Source organism: Pipistrellus hanaki (assembly GCF_964339955.1).
Source record: "Pipistrellus hanaki genome assembly, chromosome: 18".
In the NCBI taxonomy this organism is placed as follows: Eukaryota; Metazoa; Chordata; class Mammalia; order Chiroptera; family Vespertilionidae; genus Pipistrellus; species Pipistrellus hanaki.
This window is the reverse complement of record NC_140520.1, coordinates 40,199,144-40,221,210: the sequence shown is the minus strand read 5'-3', so window position 1 is coordinate 40,221,210 and position 22,067 is coordinate 40,199,144. Positions and strand designations below refer to the sequence as shown.

The following is a 22,067-nucleotide window of genomic DNA, read 5'->3' as shown; positions in this document are numbered from 1 at the left end:
CGCACAGCCCTCCCTGCTCAGCAGCCCCGGTCTTCCCCTCCAGCACATCCTCTTCCGTCTGAGCCCCGTGCTTGTCCCCCTACCAATGGGCAACCTCTCTCCCTCCCTGTGGGCCTCCAGCTGGGCCAGGAGATGGGCTGGCTTGGCTCCTGTAGGTGGGCAAGCACCCCCACCCCTAGCAAGACGAGCTGGACCCTGACTTCAGAGGCCCAGCCTGAGTCTGGGAAGGGAGGTGGGGGGACCCTCCAGGAGGGTCAGGCCTTCTGGGACTAAGGGCCAGCTGCCCATGGTGTCTCCTCTCTCCTCCCACCAATCACAGAAGTAGCCGGGGCTCAGCCCTTTCTGGGAAAAACTTCTTTGTGCCAGTCAGAGCCCTACTTCCTGGTAAAGTCACACAGGATGGTGATTTCCAAAGAGGGCCCGGCCCTGAGTGGGAAGGGCCGGGCCTGACTCACCCCACCACCCAGCAAGCTGGCTCCCCCTCCTCCTCACCACCGGCTCCTCCTCCCGGAGCCTAATCCACAGCCTCCTGGCAGCAGTGAGCTCCTCAGCCCTGGCTCCGGTCTGGGGTCTGGGGGTCTGCAGTGGGGGTCTAGCCTCGCTAACCAGATGGAACAGCTGAGTCCTGGGGCCTGGCCCAGTGCGGGGAAGGGGCCAAGCACCGCAGTGGGGCCCTGTGTGCTGGAAGGAAGAGGGGCGTGCCCTGTCCCCATGGCTGCTGAGGACCAGGAGGCAGAAAGGCGGCCTAAAGCACAGGCGCGGAGGCACAGCCTGGGGTGGACGGGCTGACCCGTGTGACACACAGCTACCCAACCCCCCCAGCCTGCTAGAGCCAGCTCCCCAGCTGCTGTGGGCTTACCTCTGCCACCCCCATCTCAGGAACTCCTCCCACCGCCCCACGAGGCCCTCCCCCTCCCTAGCAGTGCCACAGGCGAGATTCCAAATGCTGGCAGGGTCCACCCTCCCCCCCACCTGTTCCCGCACAGCAGCTGGAGCCAAGGCCCTGCCCAGCAGCACCCTCTGCCCCCGAGGGGTGTGGCCTCAGGCCCTCTCCTGCCTTCCACCAAACCACACTCCATTCTTATTCCATTCCATCCGGGCTTACGCTGGTTGATTGTGTGGGCCCTGTCACTCCATAGTCATAACGGTAACCTCTCGCCTGGGTATGGCCTTCACTATTCTGAAAAACTGTCACACTGTTCCTAGAACACCGTGGGAACCTGTACAGTGAGCTCCCTCGCACACGTGAGCAACCTGAGGCTCAACATCGGGAATTACCCAACTCTGAGAAGATGAACCTCGCTCAAAGCCAGACCCGAACTCCTGCTCCAGAGCACTTTCTGCCCCAACGAGCTCCCCTGCTGAGGCTTGTTTTGTCCACGGCGCTGTTCTTGGGATCTTGGCGCCTTCACGTAGTCACTTATTGTGCTGGAGCCAAGTGCTTCTTTCCTCACTGTGGGAACCTGCAGAGATCGGGCAGGGCTCCGCCTGCAGAGGCCTGGGCGGGCGGAGACAGGCAGGTGGTCGCAGCGGCAGCGCGTTCCCAGGGCAGAGGGTTCTTTATTCATGTCACTCCCGCCCGGCCACAGCCCTCCGGGAGGGGTTATGATTGGCAATTGGGGACACGTGTTCAGGATGTGGAGCCAGAGTGCAGCCTGTATCTGTCTGACTCCAAAGGGGGCACATAAATAACAGAATTCAATTTACATTTAAAAACATGGCAACCCGGACTCCCTGAGCCCCCCCCCCCCCCCCCCCCCCGTCCTTTCCCAGAAAATAGCTCTCAGGAAAGGAGGGCAGGGCAGGCTGCACCTCATGCACAGACACACGCACATCTTCTTATACACACACACACACACACACACACATACACGCGCGCACGCTCACCACTGGGCTTATCACCCCACCCCAGATTTCCTGGCCAGAGTGGGGCCATGAGGGGCAGAGGGGTAGTTTCCACAGAGCCCCTTCCTTGGTGCTAAATAAAAGTGAATAAATACTAAATAAATACAACTGGCGCCCTGCCTCCCCTCCTGTGACCGGCAGGGCAGAGGGGCAGTTTAGACCAGACTGTCTCCCAGCCCTTACACGCCGTGGCTGCCTCCAGGGCAGGAGCAGGCAGGGCCGGCCTGCGCATCCTTGTTGGGGGGCACACCCTCCTCCCGTGTCCAGCACGAGGCTCCTTCGAAGCCCCTTCTCCCAGCTCAGTCTGGTGGCGCCGGGCGCCGGGAGGTGAGGCTATTTCTTGCCGGTCCAGGGGCGCCGCCGCAGCACCTCCAGGATCTGCGCCTTTCGGTGCAGCCAGTCCCGGCGAGCAGGCTGCGGTGGAGGGGCCGGCAGGGGCACGAAGAAACTGTACCGGACACGGGCATTCTGGGGGTCACCGGCCATCAGGACCTGCAGGGTTAAGGGCTGGGCCAGGGGCCCGTGGCCGGCCAGTGTCTCGGCGGCTGCTGTGGCCCCGCTGTAGCGCAGGCTGACGGGCCCTGGCAGCACCACGTCGGTGGAGGAGGGCGTCAGTGTGTATTCACCATTGAGGGCGTAGGAGCCGTTGGGGAGTCTCAGGGCCAGGTAGAGGCTCCGCACCCCTGGGGCCTCCTGCTGCCGCACCAGGATGTGGGTGGCCCCGGCTGGAATGGTGACCACGCTGTTGTAGCCGTACCTGTGTGGAAGGAGCAGAGATGAGCTCAGCATCTTCCCAAACCCCTCAGCCTTCCGAGCTGTGTGTGTGCCATCTCTCTGTGTGCCTGGCATGTGTGAGAGCACATGTGTTGATACTTGCATCTATGTGCATGTGTGTGTATATTTGTACATACGTGCAAGTGTGAGTATGCATGTGTATGCCTGTATTAGTGTGTTCGTGTGCATGTATTGAGTGTGTGTGTGTGTGGAGGGCTGTCTTCCTAGACATATGTGAGGTGTCCAGCCTGGATCTCAGTACCTGCGAATGTGTCTCCACCCTTTGACCTCTGGACTTCCCACCGCTGCCCCCACACTAGGTGCCCTTTGAAGTCGGACTCCTTGGGTGGCGGTTCAGCTCCCACTGTCCCTGCAGGAAGGAGCTGCCGTCCCCGGGGAGCCTATGGAACAGGCGGGACATGCGGCCTGCTTGCTCATTGTCTCCTTCACTAGACTCTGAGGAGGTGCTGAGCTCACTTCTGATCCCCAGGCCCCGGATGTCCAGAGGCAGGAGGAGGAAATAAATAGTGGGTGAACCTGAACTTTCTGAAGGAGCCAGACTGCTTGCTGCAGCCAGAGCCGTCCCCGCCGCACACCATGCACTTGTCAAATTTCCTTTTGGAGCCAATGACGCGGTCACAGCCGGCATGGATGCAGCGGCCTTGAACACAGACCGAGGTGCTGTCTGGGGAACAGGGGGTCCCGTCTACCACCTGAGGAGAAAAGGAGGAATGCAAAGGGTCCCTCCCACGCCCAGGGGGGTTGGTAACCAAAAGAGACCTACATCCCGTGAGGGAGGGGTTGCGGATGGAGTGGGGAGAGGCCCAGAGTGACCGCCTCAGAGCACCTCTCGGAACCGTGCTCTGCGCTAAGTGCTTATAAACATGTGTATTGGAGGGCTCTGAGCTGGACGCCGAGGCTCCGATTAGGAACCTGGCCAAAGGCTCGGTGCTGGCAGCCATTAGAGCAGCGTTTTTCAACCGCTGGTGTTGCCTGGTGTGCCGTAGGTGCAGACAAGACAAGAATTTTATAATTTTTCACTATTTTGTTTACTTAATATTTCATAATAAAGTAATTATAAAATACTTTCTTTGTGTTTATTTGATTCCTATTCAAGAGAATTACTTTATATATAGTCAATATAGGCACAGAGTTAAATTTTTTAACATTTTCTAATAGTGGTGTGCCTCGTGATTTTTTTCATGAAACAAGTGTGCCTTTGCCCAAAAAAGGTTGAAAAACACTGCATTAGAGAACCCCGATGGGAAATCATGACTAGGTCCCAATACCAAGCCCTAAACCTTGAGGGCACCATCCCAGACGGCCGCTAGAGGGCAGCCAACCTGTAGGAATTCTGAACAGGGCAGAGAGCACTCTGGGGTTTTAGCCTCCAGCCCGGGCCTACCACAGAGCCAGTGCAGGCACCACTGTCTCCTGCAGGCCTGGCCACCCAAGAGCTGACAGAGCACTACTGGGATCTGGCGGGGGAGCCCATAGGAAAGGGTCAGAGCCTTGCCCCAAAGGCCACATGCTCGCCTCCTGCCTACTCCTAGCAGGGGCAGGGGTTCGGGGGCAGGCTGCACTGCCCTGTGGGCCTGTGGGCCTGTTGTCTGGAGCTGGGTTTGTTTTCCAAACACCATGAACAGACAGCCTCAGGGAACCTGGCTGCCGGCTGGGCCTGGGACACCAGCAGGGAGGCGCCTGCAGAAGGCAGAGGGAGTATGGGCACAGACAGGCCCGTGTCCCGGCTCACCCGCGGTTCCAGCACGTAGTAGTAGCCCAGAGCCCGGGCCTGGCAGGTGAGCTTGCACTGGTCACGGGCAGCCACACCAGCGTAGTGAGGGACCCAATCCATGGGCCCAGGGAAGCTCTTGAAGAGGTCGGGGCGGTGGTTGTAGGCAGCACACTGCTCTTCTCGGAAGGTCAGTGCTGTAAGGGCGATAGGCACAGTCAGGGCCTGGCCCCTCACCCCCACCAGCCCTGCACCTGGCCCCTCAGATCCCCCAGCTGGCACCTCTCTGGGGGAGGGGGGCAGTGGCGGGGCAGGTCCTGGAGGATAAACACTGCCCTCCCCTGCAGGGACATCAGCACTTCCTAGATTCCCAAAGTGCTCCCCACCCCGCCTGGTCCTTCCGAGTCCTCACCTGAGCCTGCGGGGCAGTCCTGCGTGCTGCAGGAGCGGAAGCGGGTGCGGCGGCCCTCACAGTACTTGCCGCCGTTCCGGGGGACGGGCTGCGAGCAGTCCCGGGAGGAGAACTGGACACCGCCCCCGCAGCTCCGAGAGCAGCCGCCCCAGGACCCCCAGGGACCCCAGCCGCCGGCCTGTGGGACCTGCAGCCGCATAGAAAGGAAGGGTGGTAACCTGCTCCCTCCTGGGCACTAGGCCACCCTGCCCAGGCCTCTGCCCCTGCCTGCTGCCGCACCTTGAAGTCCTGGAGTTGGTCCACATGGAGGCAGCGGCCACCCATACAGGCCTGTGCGGGCCCACACGGGGTGCCGTCGGCCCAGGGCGAATGCTTGGTCTGGCACATGGCGTGACCATTGAGATGACCAGAGCACCAGAGGGCAGCACAGGGCGGTGGCAGCTGTGGACAGTGGTGTGAGTCAGGCCCGAAGGTCAGCTGGCACTGGCGGTCAGCGTCATAGTCTTTGCCGGGGAAAGTCACAGGCAGGTGCAGGGGAGCCTCCGGCTTGTCTAAGAGACAGTGCCCTGGGAGGGCAGGACCGCGGGCTCAGGGATGGGCTCAGTCCCTCGAGATCGCCACCGAGGGCTGGGGCTCCTGGGCCCAAGGCTCTGGGCCCCACATCCCAGGCCTGCACGAAACTGTAGGTAGCTGGCTGCTTACGGCGTGAGGAGCACCAGCTCACTGCTTGTCCAACCACCTCATTCCATCCCTGCCAACACCTAGGAGCAGTTGCCATCACCAGGCCTGTCTCACTGGTCAGCACAGAGGCAACATAACTGTCAGCACACATCCCACATCTAAAGAACAGACGCAGGACACCAGGCACTCTGCCTGCCTCCCTGGCCAGCCGCAGAGCCGCTGAGTCTGCAGCCGCCAACAGTCCTGCCAGGCGTCACCTGCTGGGCTTGCACGGCTCAGTGGCCAGGCAGCTGCCTTCCCCGCAGCCTGCCCAGGCCGTCTCGTTCTGTTGGAACTGTGCCTCCCTTGGCAGCATTTCTCGCCCCATCCCATGCTGCAGGGGGAGTCCACTCAGCCATGCGGAGTGGCAGAGAGCACAGCGGGAGCAGGGCTGCATTGCACCAGGGACAGCGGGAGGTCTGCCTACCATAGCCGTTGTCTAGGAAGTCCGTGATGAAGCGGGCGCTGCAGGGGGACCAGGGCTCCTCAGGATCCACGTGAGCCATCACAGGAGCCATGACATGGCGGGAGGTGCTCCCAGGCCCGTTGAGGCCCACGCACGGCTTTGAGTTGTCATGGAGCATGTTGAAGACGTGGCCTATGAGAGCAGAGGCCCTGCTGGAGTCAAGGGTGCCCTCCCTGGCACCTCACAAAGTTGGCTGCAGCTGTGGATGGTCCTGCCTGGCCCACCCGCCTCTGATGCTCTGAGGGCTCCTCAGTGTGTAGCCCCCCCAGAGCTCTGCTTCCCCTTCCCCCCAAAATATGCTCAGGGTCCTTCCTTACCTACTTTCCCTTGTAGCTAACATTCCCAACCCCGTCCCACCATCCCATCCCCAGCTCTCCTGAATAACACCTTTCAATGCTGTGCTCCCCACATGCACACACTCACCCCCTACACCTGTCTTATGCCACACCCATACACACATTCTCATATACACACAGTAATAGTAGGTTTCCACACACACTACCCACTCACACGCATGCATACATATACACACTCTCACACACACATGCACTCACTCTCGCATACATGCACATACACGTACAACACATACATATATGCATTGCATGCATACACATACTCACATGAACACACATACACTCACACTCAGTTACAGTGGCTTCCACGAGCTAGCTAAATTAATAGAAAACCTACGTGTGTGTCTACACCCAGAGAGCGAGGAGGATGGCCTCGACCTGGGCCCGGAGGGAGGAAGAAACACTTGACCCCATCTGCACCTGGTGAGCTCCTTGTCCCCACACCTCACCCTGCCGCCTCTCTCACCCGTCCCAGACACCACAGCCCTCACCCCGTACCTCGTACCTCATACCCAGTACCCAGTACCCCATACCCAGTACCCAGTTCGTGAGCAGCAGTGAAGGCTGACTGGAGCCCGTCATCCTCCACGATAGCACAGCTCCGAGCAGGGTCGCACACGGTGCCCACGTCGGCCATGCCCAGGGTGTCACAGGTGGAGAGCCCACACAGGTCCTGTGGAGGGTCGCAGAAGAGGCATGAGGACTCGGCACCGGCGTCCCCTGAGCTGCCACCCAGACTAAGAGGCTCTGGCAGGTGCCGTTCACATGGTGCTGATGGGCCTACCTGACGGGTAAACAGAATGGCTGTGTCAAAGTGATCTGGGTCCGAGTCCTCTGGGGTGTTGAGCCCTCGCTGCCAAGCACAGAAGTGGTGCAGGGTCTGGGCGGCACTGGGCCCCACCGGGGGCCCTTCCTGGCCTGGCCCCAGCACCACCAGCCGTGTCACCACCAGGCTGACGGGGTTGCGGATGCTCGGGTGCTTGAAGGCCTTGGCCGCAGCGGCCATGACCGTGAGCAGGTAGCGCTTCAGCCCTGAGCCGTGAAACGCTGCCATCGTGTTGTCCGCCACCACCAGGGTCTCCACAAATCTACTCAGGGAAGCAAAGCGCTGGGAGAGAGAGGAGAGGAGGGCCTGAAAAGCCGCCCGCCACAGGCCAGACCCTCCGGGCTGGAACTGGGCAGAGCAGGCTGGGTCCCACACACCACACCACAAGCTTCCTGGCTTGCTGGGTCCCTCCTCCAGCCCCAAATCCCAGAGCTTTTGTGCAGACTGAGCAATCAGCCGTTGGTTAAGCGATGGAGAGGAGGGTGCCGTCCCAGGGCTGCCTGGTCACGGTGGGGAAAGCAGCTGGGGCTGCTTCTGGGCGGGCTCTGGGCCCCAGGCCTGCCTGCGGCCCGGCTGCAGTGCTGGGCTGCGACGTGTTGCCCTGAGTGGTAGAGGAACAATGCAGTCAGCACCCAGGGCCGGGCCAGATCTCAGCGTGGCGGGTCTGGTCTGGATTAAAGCTGGAGAGAGGAGGAGGAGGGAGGAGGGGGGCAGGGAGGGGGGGAGGGAGCCTCAGCCCGAAGCCAGGCCAGAGTGGGAAGAGGACTGGCCAGGCACAGTGGGAGTGCCTCTCCTCCGCCACTCCTGCCTGCTTGCAGTTGGCCGGGACCATCCTGAAGGCAGATCAGAAGCCAGAGCCCATTCCTTGGGCCTCAACTCTCACTCCTTTGTGTGTGTCTCTCTCTCTGTATGTGTGTGTGTGTCTGTGTGTGTCTGTGTGTGTGTGTGTCTCTGTGTGTGTCTCTCTGTGTCTGTGTCTCTCTGTGTGTGTGTCTGTGTCTGTGTCTCTCTGTGTGTGTGTCTGTGTCTGTGTCTCTCTCTGTGTGTGTCTCTGTGTGTGCCTCTCTGTGTGTGTGTCTGTGTGTGTGTCTGTGTGTGTGTGTCTCTGTGTGTGCCTCTCTGTGTGTGTCTCTGTGTGTGCCTCTGTGTGTGTGTGTGTCTGTGTGTGTCTCTCTGTGTGTGTGTCTCTGTGTGTGCCTCTCTGTGTGTGTGTCTCTGTGTGTGTCTCTCTGTGTGTGTGTCTATGTGTCTGTGTCTCTCTGTGTGTGTGTCTGTGTCCGTGTGTGTGGTGGGAGTGTGGATTTGGAGTACAGGAAAGAATCGAGCCAAGAGCCTGAGGAGAGACTTCACCTGGGCCCGAGCAGCAGGACGCCAGGCCGGGCTGGGGGGCACTCCCAGCACAGAGCCTCTCACTCACCTCTTGGGCCCCTGCTGGGAGGAGGGTGAGGCAAGGAGCAGCCAGCACCTGCCGAGAGGGCTCATGGGAAGCGAAGCGAGGGAGGTAGCAGAATGACAGAAGTGGACGTGGGCGGGGCGGGGGACCTGGGTCAGTGGGGCAGGTAAGGCGGAGGGGCTGCAGGCACTCTGGAGGGGGGAGCGGGGGACCTACCTTGGCTCTTCGGGGGCTGGGCTTGGGGTTCTTGGGAGGCGTCTTGACGCTGCACATGGGGCCCTGGCCGCCAGCAGGGCTCTTCCGTCGCAGGACATGAGCCTCAGGCCCCCCAGCGGAATTAGGGACCCCTCCCTCCAGCGGCTGGATGTGGAGTTCGGTCCCCCGATACTGCAGCACCCCTAACAGAGCTCCCTCGTCCCAGTGCAGAGATGCCACCGACTCGGGGTCTCCGTTGATGGTGCCGGTGAGGTACGTGCCCAGCTCCGCTCCACCCAGCAGCTCGGGCGCCGGGCCCAGGTACTGCACCGTCAGCCCCTCCACCCGCACGCCCGGGTCTTGCTCCAGCTCTAACAGCAGCATCTCCCCGAAGGCCGGCAAGCGGTACCACAGCCTGGCGGGGGTGCCCGAGCCAGGCAGGGCGCTGCCGTTGAGCTTCTCTGGAAACACGATCTCCTCCTCCCGGGGGAGGGGGCTCGCTGGCCTGGCGGAGGGCAGAAGGGAGGCCAGCAGCAGGAGCAGGGTGCGGAGCCGAGGGGACGGGGCTCCCCACAGCCAGCAGCCTGCCCAGCCCCTCCTGGAGAGCGGGTCGGTCAGGGACATGGCGGATGCTGAAGCTGGGAGGACTGCCGCCTGAGAGCTCCCGCCGGGTCAGAGCAGCGGCTCAGGGGCCGGGGGCCTTCCGGGAGATGGAGAAAACTGGCCCTGGGCCTGAGAAGGTGCCTCGTGGCCAGCTCCTGCACACTCTCCTCTCCCGAGTCCTGCCTCTCCCGGCCCCAGACACTGCTTCCTGCGGCCTCGGTCTGTCTGTCTGCCTCCGTCTGTCCTGTGGGTCTCCCTGAGGTTCCTAGCAGACCTCCCCGCCAGCTCTTTTAAGTGTCCCCGGTCTCTGTGATTGGCTGAGCTGTAAGCCATTCAGCCAGCAGCTGATGGTGGGACTCAGATGGTGTCTCATTCTTTCCCAAAAACCCTAGTTTTTGTTTTTCTTTAAAGAAAAATGGGACTTGCCCAGGGGAGGGGGATCCCTAACAGCCGGATGGGGGATGGGCCACAGGCCCTGGGCCAGCTGATGACATGTCTTTCCCCAATCCCACAGCCAGCTCTCAGCCGTCTCTTCCTCTTCCCCGTTTGGTGGACAGGCCCCCAGAGGCTGGAAGTCAGGGAAGGCCTGGCTGACGCACAGGGAGGGCCTAGGTCCCAGGAGGGTTCTGGCCTCCTTTTCTCAGGGCGCCCCCCCCCCCCCCCAGCTGCCCTCTGCTCCCAGAGACGGCTTCCAGGGCTGAGCAGCCTGAGTGAACTGCCAGGAAAGGGTGGGGACAGGGAAGGAAGCATCCAGAGGTGAGCAGAGAGGAAGTGGCCTGACACTGGCAAGACAGGACCAAGCAGCTGGAGTACCGAAGGCAGGGAGATGGGGCCGCAGCATCCAGCGTCAGGGAAGTGACTGCCCAAAGGTAGGCTGAGTCAGCTTAGAATGGGCACCTGGAGGGGGAGAGGGCAAGGCAGATGCTACACTTTTCCTTTTATAGAAGGGGGACCCAGGGTGGCACCTCCTCTTTTCTGACGTCCCTTCTCTCCTCCAGGCTCTCCCTTCCGGAGTTACCCCCCCACCCCCCCAGGGCTGGGAACAGCCATTCCGCCTCCATCCCCCTCAGGCTTCTCCTCCCCACTTCCTGCCTCCCCATTCCCTGGCCTGGCTCCCAGTAGCTTCCCCCAGGCTTTTGGCCTCACTCCTACCCACTCCCAACTGCCCTCAACTCTCACCAGGCAGCCACCCTGCATGGGAGACTGGCCCTCAGGACACAGGCAGTGGTGCAGGCCCTCTGTGGGAACCCTCGCCGGGCTCCCCAGTGGGTGCTGGAACATCCAGTCATCTTTATTTGTTCATCCTCACCCATGATATTTTTTCCAATGGTATTTTTATTTCTTTTTAAATATATTTTTATTGATTTCAGAGAGGAAGAAAGAGGGAGAGAAACATTTATGATGAGAATCATGGATCAAGCCTGCAACCCAGGCATGTGCCCTTGACCGGAGTCAAACCTGGGACCTTTCAGTTTGCAGGCCAATGCTCTATCCACTGAGCCAAACTGGCTAGGGTTCCATATTTTTTTAGAGAGAGTGGGAGGGAGGAGAGACAGAAACATTGATATGAGAGAGACATCCATTGTTGCCTCCCACACAGAATCTAACCAAGACCATTCAGTTCATTGAGCTAAACAGGCTAGGGCTTTTATTTCATTTTTAAAATATATTTTATTTTCACAGAGAGAAAGGGAGAGAGATATAGAATTAGAAACATCGATGAGAGAGAAACATCGACCAGTTGCTTCCTGCACACCCCCCACTGGGGATGTGCTTGCAACCAAGGTACATGCCCTTGACCGGAATCAAACATGGGACTTCAGTCCATAGGCCGACGCTCTATCCACTGAGCCAAACCGGTTTTGGCTCATTTTAAAAATATTTTTTATTGATTTTCTTCAGAGAGGAAGGGAGAGGGATAGAGTTAGATGAAAGAGAATCATTGATCAGCTGACCCCTGCGCACCCCCTACTGGGGATGTGCCTGCAAACAAGGTACATGCCCTTGACCAGAATCAAACCCTTGAGTCCGCAGGTTGACGCTGTATCCACTGAGCCAAACTAGTCAGGGATAGGGCTTTTATTTTTTTTAAGTTTAAAAGAATATTTCTGTTGATTTCAGAGACAAAGGGAGAGGGAGATAGAAACATCAATGATGAGAATCATCCAGGGCAGTGGTTGGCAAACTGCGGCTCGGGAGCCACATGCGGCTCTTTGGCCCCTTGAGTGTGGCTCTTCCACAAAATACCACGTGCAGACATGCCCATACGATTGAAACTTGGTGGCCCATGTGCAGAAGTAGGTTTTTGGCTCTCAAAATAAATTTCAATCGTTGGCTCTGTTGACTGAGTTTGCCGACCCCTGGGCTATGGGCTCAGCTGCCTCCTGCACGCTCTGCACTGGGGTTTGAGCCTGCAACCCAGGGCCTGGCCACACGCCACCATCTTTCCTTTCTTGTTCCAGAGGGAAGGGGCGAGTGAGGCAGTGAGTTCCAGGGCCACCCCCAGGAGCCCAGCCCGAGGCGGAGAGGTCCGCGGGCAGGTCTCTCGGGGCCCAAGGCGGGGGAAGGGTTCAGACACAGGGTTCACCCCTCCTTTCCCCAGGATTTCCCCAGGAAGCAGGGTGCAGCCCCCTCCCTTCCCTTTTCCAGAGAAGGGCCACCCCCTTCTTATCCATTCCCTGCCTCGTCACCTCCGGCGCCCACACATCCTCGCCCTCCCTTCCTGTTCAGGTGGCGAGTACCTGCCTGGTGCCATGGTTCTCCCCCACCCCCTCCCCCAGGCCCTGACTCTAGGAGCCGGGCCGGGCCGGACGCGCCATCACCAGAGGCCCGCACTGCCCCTGCCACCCCCATTCTGAGACGAGGACAAAGGGGTGACTAAGCGGTGAGACAAAGGGCCTTAGTCTCGGTGCAGCGGGGAGAGGCACAAAGGAGGCAGTGTCCGGGCCCGGGGCCGCCGTCCCAGCTCAAGTCGTCCCCGCAGCCGGCGCGGCTCCTCCCGGGACGGAGCGGGCACGGCGGGCACCCTCAGCACGCGGCCCCGGAGCGAGGCGGGGCAGGCCCCCTTCTCCCCCCGCGGCTGTGGCCAGGCCCCGGGGCCGTGGGGGCCTGCGCTCAGGCTCCGCCCGCTCGGGGGCCGCTCCGCCAGGACCGGGGCAGCAACGACGCGGCGGAGGCGTCCCTAGCGCCCGCTGGGTCTGCACTGGGGCCGCCCCCCCGCCACCGCGGGGCTCGCCGCCCGGGCCTGGTGCCGAGACCCGGCCCCGCGGGCCACTTCTCCCCGAGCCGCTGCGACGATGGACGCGGGCGGGCTTTCGGGGGACCAGCCCAGGCGGGAGACGCGAGGCCCCGGGCTTCCGCCAAAAAGCCGGCAGCAGCGGGGGGAACAGCCTCCTCGGTCCCCGTTTAAGCCTCCGCGAGGTCGAGGCGCAGACCCGGATGTGGTCAAGTTCGGGTAGGCGACCCCGCCAGCTTCCAAGATGGCGGTCTCGGTGTGCTAAAGGGCGCGCAGGCGGAACTTCCGGGGGTGCTCAGGCGGGACTTCCGCCCGGCCTCCTCGGCCGTCTGCAGCGGAGACATGGCGGCGCTGAGGGCTGTGCGCGGCCTCGGGGGCGCTGCGGCCCGGCTGCTGCGGCCCGGCGCCGGGGGCCGGCTGCAGGGGCAGCCCAGCAGGTGAGACCCGGGCGTCCCCCCGCCGCGCTGTCCCCGCGGCTGGGAATTCCACGACCATTGGGCCCCCAGGAAAGGGTGACCTGGACCCGTGACCCCCGCCCAGGCCCGCTGTCTCGGACCCCAGGGGCCGCGGCGTCCGCCCGGGCCGAGGAAAGAAGTGTCGAGCTCGTTGGGCCAGCAGTGAAATGAAGTGGAGGGGGACCCTGCCCCTCAACGTTGAGCTAGTGCCCCTTCCCCTTGTCTCTGCTGCCTCTCCCGAACCCCGTCACGGGTGGGGTGCCAGCGGTGCCCGTGGGAAAGGAGTAAAGGAGGAGCACCGACGGCGAGCCCGGGTTGGCCGGTGCGTCGCTCTGCTCACCTGACCGAGCCCAGGAGGCAGCAGGCGTCCTCCGTCTCCCCAGCTGACCTTGAAGGTCGCGGACGGGAGGAGCTGGGATCACCGCCTCGGTGCGCAGGGTGGGGGATGAAGTGATTCTGGAATAAGCTGTTAGGGGGCTAGGACGTCTGGAGGTGCGGCTGGTTCTGCCAAAGCTGCTGGAGCCCGTGTCAGGCACTTGGCACTGAGGGTCCAGGCTCCTTCCCGGGGTCTGCCCCCCGAGGGTGGATGGAACGGGGACCAATCACTGTTCAGCCTGTGCCTTGAACTCCGTAGAGGTGCCCGGCAGTGGCAGCCAGATGTGGAGTGGGCAGAGCAGTTTGGGGGAGCGGTCATGTACCCCACCAAGGAAACAGCCCACTGGAAGCCTCCACCTTGGAATGGTGAGTGCCAGGGCCCCTGCCCACCTGACTTGTCCTGCTGAGCGCTGTTTTAGGAGGCGTAGCCCTCACCCTTTGGCTTCTTTCTCCAGGCAATTCAACAAACAGTAACAGTGACCGTAGTAGGTATTTGTCACGTAGAGAAGGAACAGAAGAACATTCCAGGAGAAAAGAAATAGTAAGGTCCCTACCAAAGATTTTTGTAAAGATGATATTAAATATATATACATATATTGATTTCAGAGAGGAAGGGAGAGTGAGAGAGAGATAGAAACATCAATGATGAGAGACAATCATTGATCGGCTGCCTCCTTCATGCCCCACACTGGGGATCGAGCCCGAAACCTGGGCAAGTGTCCTTACCAGGGATTGAACTGGGATCTTCTGGTTCATGGGTCAACACTCAACCGCTGAGCCATGTGGCTGGACTCTACCAAATTTATATCTTTTTTAAAAATATATTTTATTGATTTTTCACAGAGAGGAAGAGAGAGGGATAGAGAGTTAGAAACATTGATGAGAGAGAAACATCTATCAGATGCCTCTTGCACACCCCCTACTGGGGATGTGCCCGCAACCAAGGTACATGCCCTTGACCGGAATCGAACCTGGGACCTTTCAGTCCGCAGGCTGATGCTCTATCCACTGAGCCAAACTGGTTTCAGCCCAAATTTATATCTTTAGCTTCAACTTTTTCCAGAGATTCAGTAAACTGTTTCCATCTCCCTGGCTGGACACAAAAGAAACCTTCCTGAATACAAACATTTTTTTTCTCCATCAAAACCAGTCTTTCCTCTTTGACTTTTGGGTTCGGATCAGTGGCACTGCCTTTCTCCTAATCTCTCAGAACTGACACTGTTAGTCACCTTGGCTCAGTTTTCTCTTGCCTTCATCTGCCAGCCAGTCACCAAGCCCTCCCGCGCTCCTCACTGCATCAGGGCACATCTCCCCTTTGTGTCCACATGTGTTTGTGTCAGACCTTGGTTGTTTCAGGAGTCTCTTCACTGGGCTCCTGCCCTGCTATCCTGACCCAGTGTCATTGCCTTCCTGTCCCCAAAGACCCATTTGAGTCATTCTCATGCTCAAAGAACCTTTAAAGGCACTTCTAGTTACTTTTTTTCTTTTCTTTTTTCTTTTCTTTTTTTTAATATATTTTATTGATTTCACAGAGGAAGGAAAAAAGAGAGAGAAAAACATCAATGATGAGAGAGAATTATGGATCAGCTGCCTCCTGCAGCCCCCCACAGGGGATCGAACCCAGGCTTGTACCTTTGATCAGAATCAAATCTGGGACCCCTATATCCACTGAGCCAAACCAGCTAGGGCTCCAGTTCGATTCCAGTCAAGGGCACATGTGGTGTTGTGGGTTCAATTCCCAGTGGGGGGCTTGCAGGAGGCCGCCAAATCAAAGATTCTCTCTCATCATTGATGTTCCCATCTCTCCCTCCTCTCTGAAATCAATAAAAATATATATATATATTTTAAAAATAGTAGCACTGCGTGCCAATACTGATCTGCCTCGGGTCAGGTAAGAGTTCCAGAAACACTTTACGCCAAAACTTGACCCATGCAGATTCACACCCGGGAGGTCTGAATCATTTGAACTTAAGAGCCAGCTCAGGTCTTCACAGTGCTTTTCCCTCCCTTTAAATACTTAATGGCTGAGCCTCTTAATTGGTAACTTGTCAGTTGGCCTGTGTTACTAGTTTCTCACAGGTACTTATTTCCCAAATTAAATTGTAACATTTTTTTAAGTACTTTTAAAAATTGATTTCAGAGAGGAAGGGAGAGGGAGAGAGAGATAGAAATTTCAATGATGAGAGAGAACCATTGATCAGCTGCTTCCTGCACACCCCCAACTGGAGATTGAGCTCACAACCTGGGCATGTGCCCTTGACTGGAATCAAACCCAGGACCCTTCAGACCACAGGCTTACACTATCCATTGAACTCACTTGTAACATTCTTGAGGGTCAGTCCTGGCTGGTGTGGCTCAGTTGGTTGGGTGTTGTCCTGTGCCTGCGCACAGAAAGTTGCCAGGTTGATTCCTGATCAGGGCACATGCCTGCGTTGTGGCAGCCAATCCATGATCCTCATCATTGATGTTTCTCTCTTTCCCATTTCCTCATGGGCCATCAGAAGCATTTGGAGAGCAGTGCATCCTAGTGGTTAGGAGTGTGGACCTTGAAATAAACAAACAAACAACGAAAAGAAAGAGAGTGGACCTTGGAGCTGAACAGGCTGAGTTCAGTCCAGGCTCCGTGAAGTCATTTATCCTTTCTGGCCTCAGTTTTGCTAGTAAAATGGGGATAACAGAAGTACCTGATACTCATGAGAATTAATTAACCTAAGTAAAATGGTTAGAGTAGTGCAGGGCACACAATAAGGGCCATATAGGTGTTAACCATTATTATTATTATTATTATTATTATTATTATTATTATTATTATTACTACAAGGGTATTCTGGGGATGTGGGGAGAGTGGGTTTGTCATCCCTCTCCTCAGAAAGCTTCTCGCCCAGTGGTCCTGGAGATTAGTGGACCTAATGGAAGGACCACTTCTGGAGATTAGTCCACTAATGAGGTTCAGCAGTGTGGAGGGCCGGGAAAGGGTACGTAACCCTGCTGCCTCTTGGGGGCTCTCAGGGGAGTTGCCGTTGGCTCTGAACTCTTTCCCCTTCTCAGATGTGGACCCTCCAAAGGACACAATGGTGTCAAACCTGACCCTGAACTTTGGGCCCCAGCACCCAGCAGCCCATGGTGTGCTACGCCTAGTGATGGAGCTGAGTGGGGAGATGGTGCGAAAGTGTGACCCTCACATCGGGCTGCTGCACCGAGGCACCGAGAAGCTCATTGAATACAAGACCTACTTGCAGGTGTGGGCACACAGGCCTGTGCACAGGACCTGGGGCATGGCCAGCCACTGTCCCCAAAACTCCAGGGGGAGGGTTGTGAGGGAGTGGCCTGTCGAGGTTGGGAGGAGGAAGGGTTGTGGCAGGGGACGCAGACTTGAGCCACCTGGACTTGGTTTACCCAGTAGGAATGCTTTGTAGCTAGAGCTGCACTCAGCTTTTCTCAGGCTGACTTTGGGCTGCCTCATGTCCTTCCTGTTCCTGCTCTTCTACTGCACTCTGATGTCAAAATCAGGCTCCCTGGGGGCAGGGACAGAGGAGAGAGACATCAGCTCCCAAGACTAACAGCTGAAGATTGTATCTTCCAGCTGTCTGCTTGCTTTCGAAATACTCAGTGAGTCAGAGTGACCAGGAGGGAGTCAGTGACAGAGGTTGACTTTTTAAAAAAAATTTTTTTTAATTATATTTTATTGATTTTTTACAGAGAGGAAGGGAGAGAGATAGAGCTAGAAACGTCAATGAGAGAGAAACATCGACCAGCTGCCTCTTGCACACCCCCTACTGGAGATGTGCCCGCAACCCAGGTACATGCCCTTGACCGGAATCGAACATGGGACCTTTCAGTCCGCAGACCGACGCTCTACCGCTGAGCCAAACTGGTTTCGGCTAATTTTTTTTTTAATTAAGATATTAGAGGTTGCCGAGACTGGTTTGGCTCAATGGATAGAGCGTCGGCTTGGGGACTGAAGGAACCCGGGTTCGATTCTGGTCAAGGGCATGTACCTTGGTTGCGGGCATATCCCCAGTAGGGGGTGTGCAAGAGGCAGCTGATCGATGACTCTCTCTCATCAATGTTTCTAGCTCTCTCTCTCCCTTCCTCTCTGTACAAAATCAATAAAATATATTTAAAAAAAAAAAGATATTAGAGGTTGACATTTTTTAAAATATATATATTTTATTGATTTTTTACAGAGAGGAAGGGAGAGAGGTAGAGAGTTAGAAACATCGATGGGAGAGAAACATTGACCAGCTGCCTCCTGCACACCCCCCACTGGGGATGTGCCCGCAACCAAGGTACACGCCCTTGACCGGAATCGAACCCAGGACCTTTCAGTCTGTAGGCCAACGCTCTAGCCACTGAGCCACACCGGTTTCGGCTAGAGGTTGACATTTTTTTTTCTTAAATATATTTTTTTGATTTTTTTACAGAGAGGAATTGAGAGGGACAGAAAGTTAGAAACATTGAGGAGAGAGAAACACCGACTAGCTGCCTCCTGCACAACCCCTACCGGGGATGTGCCCGCCACGAAGGTACATGCCCTTGACCGGAATCGAACCCGGTACCTTTCAGTCCACAGGCCGATGCTCTATCCACTGAGCCAAACCGGTCCCGGCAAGGTTGACATTTTTAAGAGAACTGTGTGACCCAGGTGGTGAGGGTCAGAGTTAAGGGAACTGTATCCAAGGTAGGAGCCTGAAGTGTTTTTCACTGTCACGAAGGAAGGTCTCGAGAGGAGGGTGGGTTCGGATGAAGAGCAGCCAGCAGATTGCACTTCCCCTGGAGGTTTCAGGCAGGGGTGGCTGGTCTCAGAGCACGGCCCCACGTCACAGTGACATCAGCACAAGAACTGGCCGTCCCAGAGAGGCGTCTCAGCTCCGCCCCTTCCTTGAAACCAACAGCTGGGACTTGAGAGTCTGCTGTTCTGGGAAGGAGTCCTTCCTGCCAGAAACCAGCCCCACCTTCCTCTGTCCGAACTCCGGGGATGGGGAGTCCTGAGACTGATGGCCTGGAGGACGGTGGGCAGGGGGGTGCAGGGCCCCCGTCATCCTGCGTCAGACCTGTGCTCAATCATGTATGGGAGCTGGAAATGGCTCCTGGTCAGCGTGTTTTCACTGAGGAGACTGACAAACACGACTTGGGTCCCTTGCCCAGCACACAGGGGATTAGGTATCCTTGAGGGCTCCTGGCCCTGAGGGGGACCTGGTTCCTCCCTCTTTCCAGGCCCTTCCATACTTTGACCGGCTGGACTATGTGTCCATGATGTGCAATGAGCAGGCTTACTCGCTGGCTGTGGAGAAACTGCTGAACATCCAGCCTCCCCCGCGGGCACAGTGGATCCGAGGTACGCCCAGCCCGCTCCCCGGGCCCAGCTCAGTGCGCAGACCCCGCGCTGCCAGGCCTGCTGCCAGCCTGGGTCTTTGGCCCCTTCCTGACCCTCCCCTTTCTGCAGTGCTCTTTGGGGAAATCACACGGCTGCTGAACCACATCATGGCTGTAACCACGCATGCCTTGGACATTGGGGCTATGACCCCTTTCTTCTGGATGTTTGAAGAAAGGGAGAAGGTAGGAGAAGGAGGGAAGAATAGGATGGGAAGGAGATGAGGAAGTGGAGAAGGTATCAAGGTTAACGAGAGAGGACGCAGAGGAGACACTTAGGGGAGGAGGTTTACTTAACCTGGGTTTTATTCTTTTTTTAGGGGCCAGTTATAATCTTTAGGGATTCTTGTGAGGGGCAGGGGAGTGCACCACCATGTGGTCAGACTTAGGGGTCCAGGATTTTGTCCCCAATTCCCTGTGTCCCATCCAGATGTTTGAGTTCTACGAGCGAGTGTCGGGGGCTCGGATGCATGCTGCTTACATCCGCCCAGGAGGGGTGCACCAGGTGAGCAGCCCCAGCTTCCGTCCATGCCGAGTCCTTTGCGGCCACTGGAGGGCAGCGCTGGCTGATGGAAAAGCCACCGTGAGGCCCTGGCCAGAGGCTCTGCTGTGCTCACTGTCACTCTCGTCTGGCTTCTAGGACCTACCCCTTGGGCTTATGGATGACATTTATCAGTTCTCTAAAAACTTCTCTCTTCGGATTGATGAGGTGGAGGAGGTGAGATAGGAGTCAGTGGGGGGAAATCCCTCTTTGCTCCTCACGCAGGATTTGTGGGGTGTTGGTCCCCAGTGCTAAAGACACAGAGGTGTTGGACATTTGAAAGGTGTTTTCTTGGCCAACAGATGCTGACCAACAATAGGATCTGGCGAAATCGGACAGTTGACATTGGGGTTGTAACTGCCGAAGACGCACTGAACTACGGCTTTAGGTGAAGGACTAGGCTTCTCCCCTGGGGTGGGGACCCTGGACTTTCCTGGCTACACTCTGGACTGGTGTCCGCCCAGAGCAGGAGGCGTGGGGGCAGGAAGGTTAGGGAGGGAGGTGCCTCGGAGTGTGGAGAGCAGCCTTGTTGCTGTCTGTCTGCAGTGGGGTGATGCTGCGGGGCTCAGGCATCCAGTGGGACCTGCGGAAGACCCAGCCCTATGACGTCTATGACCAGGTGGACTTCGATGTGCCCATTGGCTCCCGAGGGGACTGCTATGACAGGTGAGGCCCAGGTCCTCCTTAGTCACAGTCCAGCTGGTGTCCCTTCACTTTCCCCTTAGCTACTTTGTGTCCTGTGTGTGTGAGTGCTTCCCAGAGCACTGTCACGTGACACCTGTTTTACCCTGAGTAAGGTGTCCTTAGAACTAGTGTGGCTGCTTTTTAAAAATATATATATTTTATTGATTTTTTACAGAGAGGAAGGGAGAGGGATAGAAAGTCAGAAACCAATGAGAGAGAAACATGGATCAGCTGCCTCTTGCACACCCCCTACTGGGGATGTGCCCGCAACCAAGGTACATGCCCTTGACCGGAATTGAACCTGGGACTCTTGAGTCCGCAGGCTGACGCTCTATCCACTGAGCCAAACCGGTTTCGGCTTGATCGCTGAGGAAGCGGAGGTATGAAGGTCAGAGAAGAGCCCAGGATTAGTCCGCTGGAGTTGAGATTCAGACTCCTTTTCCTGGTTCTTCCAACCAGATCCTCAGTGTTGAATCCCGTTCCTGTGTACTGACCCTGAATGAGATTTGCTTTTTGAGGCTGTCTGACTCTCACCCACTAAGTACTCCAGAAAGTGTTTAAGATGGTGATCAGAGAGGGAAATGTTACTGGACAGGGTCTGAGGACTGTAGGAGAGGACTTGGGGACAGGCCCAGGACCAGAATCGAAGACTGCAGGCTGGCTGTGGTGCCAGGCCACTCCAGGCGCTCGCGAGGAGCAAGGAGGGAAGCCCAGCGCTTTGCAGGGGGAGCCTGAGCTCCGGGCTGTCTCCCTCAGGTACCTGTGCCGCGTGGAGGAGATGCGCCAGTCCCTTCGGATCATCTCTCAGTGTCTGAACAAGATGCCTCCTGGGGAGATCAAGGTTGATGACGCCAAAGTGTCTCCGCCCAAGCGAGCCGAGATGAAGGTAGCTGCAGGGCAAGGAGGGGTCATCCCGTAGGGCAAGCGAGAGGATCCTGGGATTCAGTTCCTTGGCAGAGAACTCACTCGATGAGAGTCTGCAGCTCCTGTGGCCTCTTCTTCCTCTGCCTTCTCTGCTCACTTCTTAGCTTCCCTGAGGGGAGACTGTCCTGTGCTGGGGTGGCGAGGAGACTGGATCTGAGTATTGATGCTCCCCTTTCCCTCCAGACGTCTATGGAGTCCCTGATTCATCACTTCAAGTTGTACACTGAGGGCTACCAGGTTCCTCCGGGGGCCACGTACACGGCCATTGAGGCTCCTAAGGTGAGAGGAGGGGAAGGAGTGGGCGGCCAAAGACATGCTGGTGAGGGTGTGGCTGACCAGATGGCGAGGAGCAGCTACTTCCTGCTGATGGCAGCCCCCTCCTTCCTCCTCGGGCAGGGAGAGTTTGGGGTGTACCTGGTGTCTGATGGCAGCAGCCGCCCTTATCGATGCAAGATCAAGGCCCCTGGCTTTGCCCACCTGGTAAGAACCATCCCGCTGACGCTGACCCCGCATGCTTGCCCTTGGCTGAGATGCCTGTGCACTTCCCTCCGTCCACCCTGTGGCCTCACTCGCGCTGTCGCTCTCCCCCTGCAGGCCGGTTTGGACATGATGTCTAAGGGACACATGCTGGCGGACGTCGTGGCCATCATAGGTACGAGGCTGTTGTGTAGACAGGCACAGGGCCCCTCTGTGGGAACGGAAACTGGACACTTCCTGTTCTCAGCCTGGGGCACAGGGAGCTCTGGATCCGGGTAACAGCACTTTCTCCTCCCGGCCTCCTAGGCACCCAGGATATTGTGTTTGGCGAAGTGGACCGGTGAGCAGGACAGCGGCACTGCCTCTCCCGCCTCTCAACTTCTGTGTGAGCCTGTCATCGTTGGAAGTGGGCTGTGTGTGCACACACTCAGCTGCCAGGCTTTCTGTGTGTGTGCTAGAAAAGAAAGTAATAAATTAGCCGCTCTGGCCCCTGTGCCAAAGCCTCTGTATGTCTTAGTATCGCACTGTCTTTCATTTTCATGGGAAACGAGTGTTTGTTAACCTTGTACTTCTCTGTTAGATTTTCCTGTTCCTCTCCGCCCCTTCTCTGACTCTGGTCCTTTC

The 22,067-nt window shown here is 57.6% G+C and overlaps 2 protein-coding genes across 6 annotated transcripts; one reads left to right on the top strand and one right to left on the bottom strand.

The window, feature by feature from the left end:
* Nucleotides 1–442: 442 nt before the first annotated feature.
* On the bottom strand, nt 443–10,039 carry ADAMTS4 (ADAM metallopeptidase with thrombospondin type 1 motif 4). 4 transcript variants are annotated; one of them, XM_084867206.1, is made up of 9 exons: nt 8,798–10,039; nt 7,147–7,470; nt 6,903–7,035; nt 5,971–6,141; nt 5,103–5,389; nt 4,824–5,010; nt 4,433–4,608; nt 3,217–3,392; nt 443–2,662 (listed from the first exon to the last, which is right to left on the bottom strand). In XM_084867206.1, exons 1-9 carry the CDS (start codon nt 9,398–9,400, stop codon nt 2,239–2,241), a joined length of 2,481 nt encoding a protein of 826 aa, XP_084723332.1. In that variant the 5' UTR covers nt 9,401–10,039; the 3' UTR covers nt 443–2,238. The 4 variants fall into 4 exon arrangements, with proteins under 4 accessions (XP_084723332.1, XP_084723334.1, XP_084723333.1 ...); XM_084867208.1 differs by lacking the exon at nt 3,217–3,392; XM_084867207.1 differs by lacking the exon at nt 4,824–5,010 and having other exon boundaries at nt 5,103–5,264.
* A 101-nt stretch (nt 10,040–10,140) lies between these two features.
* NDUFS2 (NADH:ubiquinone oxidoreductase core subunit S2) lies at nt 10,141–21,952 on the top strand. Of its 2 annotated transcripts, none has more exons than XM_084867247.1 (14): nt 10,141–10,248; nt 13,704–13,810; nt 16,493–16,683; nt 18,662–18,782; nt 18,891–19,003; nt 19,248–19,322; nt 19,458–19,535; nt 19,661–19,746; nt 19,905–20,024; nt 20,799–20,928; nt 21,150–21,245; nt 21,363–21,446; nt 21,561–21,618; nt 21,750–21,952. In XM_084867247.1, the coding sequence occupies exons 2-14, from the start codon at nt 13,762–13,764 to the stop codon at nt 21,785–21,787; spliced, it is 1,239 nt and encodes a 412-aa protein (XP_084723373.1). In that variant the 5' UTR covers nt 10,141–10,248; nt 13,704–13,761; the 3' UTR covers nt 21,788–21,952. The 2 variants fall into 2 exon arrangements, with proteins under 2 accessions (XP_084723373.1, XP_084723372.1); XM_084867246.1 differs by lacking the exon at nt 10,141–10,248 and adding an exon at nt 12,531–13,051.
* Nucleotides 21,953–22,067: the final 115 nt, after the last annotated feature.